Here is a 10,398-nt window from a genome sequence, read left to right on the forward strand (position 1 = left end):
TAGCTTTTTAATTTACAGGGAAGGCTCAGGAAAGGAGAGGTGCTAGTCATGGAAAAAATAAAAACAAATGATTAATAAAGCCTATATATAAAAAGAAAATATATAAATCTTAATTTATAGTACTATTACATTGTTTGTAACCAGTGGATTGTGTTTACACTTGTCCTGCTAAACATATCATTATTTACACAAAACAGTCACATGACGGATGGCACACCTGCATTCTAAGAAGATTGAAGGATGGATGTTAGAGCAAGAAAGGCCTCAGGAATCAGGAGTCAGTCACCTTGTCACACACGTGAGGGAAATATAATGCCACAGACTGTACAGAATGTTCACAGATCTGAAAAGTATTAACAGCCAATGCAAAATAATTTTACTTAGGATTTCATTTTTTTTTAAACCAATCCCTGTGTCCTTATGCCAGTTCATTTTGTACATGACAACCCAGATTACTCAGGTTTGTTTTTCACCTGGATTGCTGGGAAAGAATTCACACTAAAAATCAAAACCACGGGAAACATCACTGATGGCCATACACTTAGAAGACACTGAAATCTTTCCTAGTTCCAAGATAATGCTCTAGCTGTTGCATCTACTCATGGCTCCTAAGGGCGCTCTTCGGGTTCTTCTTTTTTCTATTCTAGCATGTGTGGTTTAGTTTTTTTTTCTCTATGACTTTGCTGAAAACAAAGATTAAAAATGTACTACCTATTATTTAACAAAATGAACCTTTTAATACTGAAAATTTTAAATTGTAAAAACAAGACTTCCATTACGATAGTAATAACATACATATAAACATTTCATTGTCTCCTTTCCAACATAACACAGTCATGAATGGTCACGGATTCGACCCAAGTACAGAAAAGAAAGTAACTCAGGAGATTTTGAATTGAGAACGAAGTCATGTGTGCATGTGTGTGTATGTATGTGTGTGTGTGTGTGTGTGTGTGTGCGCGCACATGCACGCTTTTACCATACTGACTTGTACATCTCTTCATTTGGTTTGCTGTTTTTGTTTTTTAATCACAAATGGAAGACTGTTAATAAATTTCTGTTAAATCATTAATCATAGAAATCAATCAGTCTGTGCTACTATTTCTATTCCAATTAACAAAAAGAAAAAAAAATGCAGTGGTAAAATCAGTTTTGCTGAAATTTTGGTAAGAGAGGCCATATCGATTGACATTACAAATGTGCTGGGGAAGAAGGTGATTTATATTAAAGTAATAATCACAGAACAAAAGGGGTCTAGAGGGAAATACTAATGTTCTTTATGTTTTATAGAGATATTTCCTCAATGTTTCTTTGGTTTATGATCTTTGACTCTTCTCCCCAGTTTTCAAAGCGTATTTCATCTCAGGCATTCATAATGGCAATTGTTAAGCTTTATTCATGAGTATGTATTTGTATCCTAAGAATTTCAGTCTCTTGAAGGCCTGATACTAAATATTCAGAGGTATTTAGGACAAGTTCCTTTCATTGCTTCTTTTTGTTGAAGAGAATAACTTGAATAATATAAATGTCTTCCTTGGTAAGTAGGAAAGAGATACAAACAGTGCATGATGACTCTTAATTAAACTGATTGAATTGCAATTACAACCCTACCTCTTGCTAGCTCTTTACATTTGGGCAAGTTTTAAAATAACTCTCCTACAGAATTTTCTCATCATAAAATGAGGATAATAATATAATTGAAGCAAAGTGTTATTGTAAGGACAATACATGTAAAGATCTTGAAAAAACCCTTACACAAAGTAAGTGCTCAATAAATACAATCTATTATCATTGTGACTTGGTAAATGTGTCTCCTTCTTAGAAGATTTAGAGTGAGCAGCAACATGTGAGAATTACTCTTAGTGTTATTTAGTTTGCTGTTTCATTTCAAATACATATAATTAAATATGTGTGTGTATATATCTACACATATTTAAATATATATATATATATAACTAGATTCAAGTTGGCCAGAAACTTGCTTTAATAATTCTAGAATAAAGCCAGAAATATTAACAATACGATTTAGATGGTAAGATGAGAGCCAAGAACGGGTTAAGGAGTACAATTACAGTTAATTGAGTCCTTACACTTTCCTAAGTTACCAGTCTAATGAACATCTACATTATGTGTTTAAAGTACTGTAAAACTGCTATCATCCTTAGTTAAAAGATCAAGGTCACTGTAGATTTAGCCTTCAGTTATTCTATCATCGCAACAAAATGAAAGTGTACCATATCAAGATGGCATATTCTTCAGGTATTATAATAGACTAAATTGTGTCCCTCAAAATTCATATGTTGAAGTCCTAATCTTTAGTACTTTAGAATGTGACTATATTTAGAGATAGGACCTTTAAAGAGATAATTATAGTTAAATGAGGTTATAACAGTGGGGTCCTAATCCAAAACGAATGGTGTCTTTATCAGATAATGCAAAGGTATCTGGGGACATGCACACACAGAGGAAAGTCCATGTGAAGACACAATGAAAAGGTGGCTGCAAGATAAGGAGAGGTCTTAGGAGAAACAAACCTGCCAGCACCTTGATCTTAGACTTCCAGCCTCCAGAACTGTGAGAATATTAATTTCTGTCTGTTTTTTAAGCCATTCAATCTGTGGCATTCTGTTATAAGAGTCCTAGCAAACTAATATAGGTATTGAACATGGATAGCCATCATAATAGTTCTTGTACTACCGTTATCATTCCTAAATCAATCATATATGGATGGGGAGATATTTGTGCAACTCCTCCACAAATACCATTAGTCTTTCTCCAATTCCTGGAGGAATTACACTCTATGGATTTAACCATTCTTTCCATCCTCAGCCTCTAGGGGAAAGTACAGATAAAGATACCCTCATGTCCCAATGATTACCTTCGCACACAGGGTGTAGGGGGCTGTAGGGAAGTGAGATTCAAGGAATGCTTCTTTTGCCTCCAAGCTTCTACATAAAAGTCATAAAACTTGGAGCTGAATTAAGCTAAATGCTAATCTCTAGCCAGCTCAAGACAATACTAGACTAATATCACAAAAAAGGCTTGGCTTTCAGGGCCTGAAGAACCTAAAGACTAAAGTATTGCTTATTACTTCCATCACTTCCACAAATGTCTCTAGGTAATTTAGTCTCTCCTCATAGTTCCTGTGTATGGGTAGCTGTTTTTCTTGAGGCCCAATGCCATCAGGTCTTTCAGTAGCTGATGTGTCAGCTCTTGCTCATACTAACCATGAGAATGAAAACCTTCTGAACTCCATATGGCATGGGTCTCTTTCTCTTTGAACCTATCATTTGCCTGTCTTCTGTTAAATTCTAGTTAAATGGGCCTGAAGATTTGGGGTAACAGTTGTGTGGGGATAAGACAAATAGTAGCCAGATGGTTTAGCCTTATAATCAGCAGAGCCTTGATAATTCCAAGAACTGCTGAACATCTACATCTCCTCCAATTCTACTGAGTCATTGCTTAGCAGGATGTAGAGTGCATCATGCATAAATGCCTAACAAATGTTGCAATCGTCCTCTCTTAAGGAAAACTCTTGGAGGACCTGATCCCTATTGCCTTGTGTGGTTGTTAAATCCATTCCATCTCTTTAAAGGCACCTCTGCATCACTTGCTGTGGAACAGACTTCTAGAGCTTACCCACATCCCTTTTCTGTTGTTCCTGGTCACAAAGAAGACTGATTTCTAGGCAGGCTTCAGTTCTCAAAATAACATTAGGATAAGGCTATAGATTTTATCTCTATATTACACATGAAGAAACTAAGGTTTGAGTAGATAAACGACTTGTTACAGGTAACCAGCTGGTTGATGGAACTGATATTCAAACACAAGAAGTGGTTTCTAGGCTTGCATCCTTAAGCACCAATTTATTACTTATCGCTCTTTTGTAAAAATTAATCTCTCAAATTCCTTTTCACCTTCATGTTGTATTCCACAAATCTGTTGTATGATTTTGACACTGGTAAAATTAGGTTTGTAAAATCACTGTTCAGGAATATTTGGAGGTAGGAAGAATGTGAAGGGTGTATAAAGAACTCGTCATAAAAAATGAAGTTAATTTAGCTTTGATAGTAGGAAATCACATTGAAAACTCAACTTCCTTACTAGATAAACTTATATTGCTATTGGACCTATCAAATGCTCAAATAAGAAACTAATTAGACATTTGATTTAAAGAGCAGTCAATAACTTTTAGTATACGCATGAATAAAATGGCCATTTACTTGATGATCGTCTTCCTTAACTAACCTTGGATCATTTCCTTAAGCTTCTGCACCTTGTAAAGTGCATCAAAGAAGTGAGCACGGGGTAAGTTAAACTACAGACTATTAGAGATGATCTTAGTCTGGCATCTCCCTCTTAATATTACGCTATCGTAGCTTGTCAGATTTTACCTTTGGATTCCTGGACTTATGACCAGATCTTTTTCTGCCCAGCTTCTATTTTCAGTTCAGAATTCATGCTTATTGAATCAGAAAGAACTTTTAAAGGAGATATTTATGTCTAGCTAATCTGACATATGACTCTTCTAGGAGTTCTTACTTCAAAGCCTCCTAACCAGTCTCCCTAATTCTATTCTTGACTCCATCTATTATCTGAACTGTATCCACGGTGATTCAAAAGTGATAAATAAGCACATAAGTACAGAAATTAGATCATGCCATTTTTCTGCTTAAATATCTTAAAGGGTTTTTCTTCATATTTAAAATAAAATTTCAACTCTTCATTACAATCTACAAAGCTCAGCTTTATCTGGCCCCTGATCATCTCACGGGAATTCGAGAGTTACTATAAAATTACAATAATCAAGATAGTGTGGTATTGGCAAAAGGACACATAAATAGACCAATGGTACAGAATGAGAACCCCATAAATAGACCTATGAAAACATCATCAACTGATCCTCGACCAAGGAGCAAAGGTAATTCAATGGAGAAAGAACCATTTTCAACAGATGGTTCTGGAATGACTATGCATCTACATGCAGAACAATAAACGCAGGCACAGATATTACATTTTTCACACACACACAAATGACTCAAAGTGGATTACAGACATAAATGCAAAGGCAAAATTAAAAATAAAAACTTCTAGCGGATAACACAGAAAAAACCTAGATGTCACCGGGTTTAGATGTAATACCAAATGCACTTTCCATGAAAAAAAAAAAAAAAAGTTGGACTTCATTAAAATGAAAAACTTTTGCTCTGTGAAAGATACTGTTAAGAGAATAAAAAGACAAACCACATGCTGGGAGAAAATATTAGAAAACACATATCCTATAAAGAATTTGAATCCAGAGTATACAAAGAAATCTTAAAACTCAAAAGTAAGAATATAAACAAGCAATAAAAAATGAGCATATGATCAAAGTAAACATCAAGATATATAGATGACAAAGAAACAAATGAAAAGACACTCAACATTTTGTTATTAAATAACTGTGAATTTAAACGAGAAACCATTGCACATCTATTAGAATGGCTAAAACACAAAACACTGACAACACAAAATGCTGGTGAGGATGTGGAGAAACAAGAATTCTCATTCTTTGTTGGTGAAAATGCAAAATGGCATAGTCATTTTGGAAAACTGGTCTTGCAGTTTCTTAGCTAAACATAATCTTACTATATGGTCCAGCACTCACTTTTTTACCCAAAGGAACTGAAAACATATCCATACAAAAACCTGCACGTAAATGTTTATGGTAGCATTATTAGCAATTGCTGAAATTTGGAAGGAACCAGGATTCCTTCAGTAGATGAATGAACAAAGTGGTATATCTACGCAATAGAATATTATTCAGTGCTAAAAAGAAATGAGCTATCAAGCTATGAAGAGACATGGAGAAACCATACATACATACTATTAAAGGAAAGAAGCTGATCTGAAAACTACATAGTATATGATTCCAACTATATGATATTTTGGGAAAGTCAAACCTATAGAAACAATAAAAAGATCAATGGTTGCCAGGATTGGGTAGAGGAAGGGAGGGCATGAATATATGGAAAATGGAAATTTTAAGACAGTGAAACCATTCTATATAATACTGTAATAGTGGATATAAAACATTATTCACTTGTGAAGACTCACAGGTATATACAACATTAAGTGTGAATCCTTAATATAAACTATGGGCTTTAGTTAATAATGTATCAATATTTGTCCCTCCATTGTAACAAATGTACCACACTGACACAAGATATTAATAATAAGGGAATCTGTTGAGAAGGAAGTGGAAGGGGCAGCGTATAGCAACTCTGTCCTTTCTGCTCAGTTTTTCTGTAAACTAAAATTGCTCTAAAAAATGAAATCTATTAATTAAAAATATATGACAAATGGCTAAATAGTAATGTACTGATAAGTTCCATTAGAGGTCAGAGAAGAAGCATATGAAGGTAATCTGGGAAAATCTGCCCCACGATGAAGGTGGGGGCTTGGACTAGGCCTCCAAGTTGCTTAGAATGTGGACAGGTAGAAAAGAAGAATTAGAGAATTCCAGATGAGGAAGACAAATATACAAAAAACTGGTAAAAAATTCTTGAAATGTATCTAAGCTATGAAAATAATCACCGAGGTTACTTGCTGCTATGGTCTGAATGTTTTTGAGCCCCAAATACATATGTTAAAGTCCTAATATCCAATATGGTATGAGAAAATGTGGCCTTTGGGTTTTGCCCTCATGATTAGGATTAATGCCCTTATGAAAGGAATCCCACAGAGCTTCCTAGTTCTTTCCCTCCATGAGGGTACAACAAGAAGTCTACAACCTGGATAAGGTCCCTCACCTGACCAAGCTTGCACCATGACCTTAGACTTCCTGCCTCCAGAACAGTGAGGAATAAACTTCTGTTGTTTATAAGCCACACAGTCTCTGATATAATGTTACAGCAGCCTGGTGGACTAAGACAGCTGGTTTTTTTTGTTGTTGTTGTTTGTTTGTTTTTTTTTTTAATTTTTTTAAATATCCAGTATTGGTGCTTGTCAAGGTTAAATGGGATAAGCTTTTTCCTTCCAAGTAGTGAGGATGGACATGTGTATTCATTCAGTTATGCAGCATGGAAAGACTGAAGTTAACTGGTCTGCTAGGGAGCTGAAACTAACTGGTCTTGCGTTGTTGCTATCTTATCTCTGTAGGCAATAGTCAACTGTGTAATTACCAAAGAAATTTCTTGAACAAAAGGTAGGCCATGTTTACTCCACTAGAAGGCATGGGTACATTATAAAAGGACCTACTAACTGATAAACTTTTCAAAGTCTTAGGAGCAGCTATTTCTGCTTAATCCCAACTACATCTCACCTACTAAAGCACCTACTAATCCAGAGGTCACAGCTCTTGATATGTATTTTCTAAAACAATCAAATGTAGGAGCTTTTTCCAATAAGCTAATGAGCTCCTACGTATACTCCATTTTGATTTATAACCAAATCACACAAGTATCCTCCTTATTAAGAAAATACATTATAATACATATGTTGGAGGTTTAAAATAACTGTAAAATTCTCAAACTTGATAAAATGGGCAAGTTTCTGGCACCTGGATTATTGGTCTCTTAGATCCCTCCAGATATAATGCCAATATCTGGGTTTCTTGCCTCTGCAGTGAGTCTCCAGCCTGGATTCCTTGCCTTCAATTTTGTTTTTTTTTTTCCTGCAACTAAGGTGCTGCCTTTATTACCGGCTGCCCTTTCCCTGAAACCTGCTTCCACCAATAGCCCCTCTTAGGAGACCACACAAATTTCCTTAGTAGCCAGCCCACTGTGATTCAGGGCCCTGGAGACATTGCTCTCCTGGGCCTGATAAAGATTTGTTTGTCTTTTACACGGAGGAATACGTGAAATACTAGGTGCATTTATTATCGTGAAATCATCTAAGCACTTAAACGTTCCAGATTCAGCGACTAAATGATTAGTTTGTGTAATTCTAAAAAGCTCCGTGAGCTGGGTACTAATATTACCTATACAACACAGGAGAGAAAAATGAGGCACAAAAAGGTTAAATAATTTAACCAGTCCCACAGTTAGTTAAGACGGTATGAACCCAGGTGGTCCGAGTCCATCCCGCATTTACCTGCACTTGGGTTGGTGTCAAACTTGGGATGCGAATCGGGTTGGGGGTGGGGAAGAGGTTGGGAAGTGAAATACTTGTCCCTGGCTATTTGCTCTAACGGGACTCAGAGGCACCTGGAGGGCAGATCTGCCCCTGCCCTTAAAATAACTTAGGCCCATTGGCGGCGCTTACCTGGCTGCCCCAGGCAACGACCTCCAGAGCGTGCAGGCGCTCGGCGTGCGGCCCCGGGCGGGGGCGGGGCCTGGCGGGAGTCCATCTTCGCAGCCGGTGAATTGTCAGCGTGGCGGGGGCGCTGACCTCACAGCTGTCTGCGGAGTTGGCATTAGGGTAGCCACAGCCCGGACCACCGTGCGTGAGACCGCGGCCGCCCTGAGGCTCTCGGCTTTCTGCACCTGACTCGGCGCAGAGGCATGCGGGTAGGTGCTCATGACCCGCTCCAAGGCCTGGGCTGGGTGGGACACGCGGGCCGCGGCGCTCGCGCGGGAAGGGTGGGCGGCCAAGTTTGGGACGTGCCCTGCGCCCACCCGGGTCCGCGCTCCTGCGGTGAATAGTCGGCTCCATGACCTGTTGAATCTGGTACAGCAGCGGCCACTCGGGCGCCCCCGCGGTATTGGAGGATTGTTTTTTTTTTTTTTTCTTCCAGCAAGTGGATTGCCTGCACAGCCCAGCTTTTACTAAGTTATTCAAAACTTTAACTTCACCTTCACTGCACATTTGTCTATGCGCGCTCTACGTGCCAGGCAATCGAATAGGTCCCCAGCATGTGCTCCACAGCATTATTTGTGACAAGTATGATGATATTTAGAATTTGTAGAGCTCTTTGCCCCCGTCTCAGCTATAAACCTTGACTCCACAATATGGCCAGGGACCAAGTATCTCTCTTATCAACCTTGTTCTGCAGACTGATGGGATTCAGGTGTCAACCTCGTCTCCTTAGACTCTTCCTGGGAGAGATGAGAGGTCTCTGTTATATAAATTCTAGTGGCAGGACTTCGTATAAAATACATTATCTAGTTGCAGTTACTGTGGATAAGCAATATTTCAATGAATAAAAGTTTTGACTTTTTGTTTTAACACTAACAGGACATTAGGAAAGAAGTCAGTAGATTTTGCCAACCAGCTAAATCTTTCGGGCCATTTTGCCTGGGAGCTTGGTTTCTTCAGATGTGCAAACCGATGAATGGAATCAGATGATCAGTTCAGAAATCTTGATTCTAGAATACTCGTGTGACTTATATGATATACAAATAATAGTTGTCTTTTTCTTTTAGATTGTAACTCTTCACCCCCTTTTTCTGGAGCTGCAGTTTGGGGGTAATCTAGGAATTATATTCTCCGGCAAATAAAAGTCTTTCATTTGTAAAATGCCAACCAATAAAACTCTGACTCTTTCCTCAAGGAGACAGTAGTAAAAGGCTTAGGTCAAGTGGATGCATCTTTTTGGCCCCAGGCTTGAATTTGAGTTACTCATGCTCTTTTTAACCTTCAAAATGCTAATGATAAATTTCTAAAAATTTTCATCTGTGCTTATCTAAATTTCTAAAAATTTTCATTTGTTCTTATCTAAGAAGGATCTTAATATTGACCTTACTCTTTTCTCATTTGAAAGATTCAGAAAAACATGTGGCAAAATTCTGAATTTTGCCTTGTTTTATATTGTGAAATGAAGGAAATACATTGATATTTAATAATTTTAAAACCTTTCAAATGATTATTGGAAACAGTTTTGAGAAATTTTTAGGTTCACTTTGAGTGAAGAATATTGCCAGATTTTACTTGATGAAAGATATGGCCCCTGTTCTCACAGCTGAAATACCGCTTCTGGTTTGCAGTCATTTGTGAATAGGTTCCTACATGCTCTAAGGGATTTGTATTCAGAAATCAAGTTGATGGCTTTCAAAGGGAAGAGTGGAAGTGCTGGTTCGTGGATTTGAACCCAAAGAAAAGACCACTAGCCTCTGAACTCCAAGTGCAGGGGATAGGGAGGCCTCATTGTATGGTCACACTGGTTTTGCTGACTATAGTTGGATTCCTTACAAGCTGGCATTTGTTAATTCCTCTTCCCATATTTAGCTGCCTTGTTAGTCCTAGTGACACAGAAAGGGGAGCCAGTGTTTCTGGGTTCCTTACTGTGTTAGTTTCTTATGGTTGCCATAGTAAAATGCCACAAGCTAGGTGGATTAAAACAATAGACTTATTGTCTTATAGTGCTGGCTGCGCGGAGTCCATAATCAAGGAGTCAGCAGGCTTCCATTTCCTCTGAAGTCTATAGGAAAGAATCCTTCCTTGCATCTTTCTATCTTCTGGGTATAGGTAATCATTGAT

At 37.7% G+C, this 10,398-nt stretch overlaps 1 protein-coding gene across 2 annotated transcripts in view; it reads right to left on the reverse strand.

Moving 5' to 3' along the window:
* The window catches only part of LOC112481382, a 121,876-nt gene extending 112,360 nt beyond the window's left edge, over nt 1-9,516 (reverse strand). For both annotated transcript variants that reach the window (XR_003046886.1, XM_025048185.1), the window contains exon 1: nt 8,245-9,516. Coding sequence is in view for 1 of the 2 variants with exons in the window: in XM_025048185.1 (XP_024903953.1) it covers nt 8,245-8,787 (543 nt within the window). In the remaining variant the exon portion in view is untranslated. The remainder of the gene's footprint in view (nt 1-8,244) is intronic.
* Nucleotides 9,517-10,398: the final 882 nt, after the last annotated feature.

Source organism: Pteropus alecto, unplaced genomic scaffold, assembly GCF_000325575.1.
Source record: "Pteropus alecto unplaced genomic scaffold, ASM32557v1 scaffold72, whole genome shotgun sequence".
In the NCBI taxonomy this organism is placed as follows: domain Eukaryota; kingdom Metazoa; phylum Chordata; class Mammalia; order Chiroptera; family Pteropodidae; genus Pteropus; species Pteropus alecto.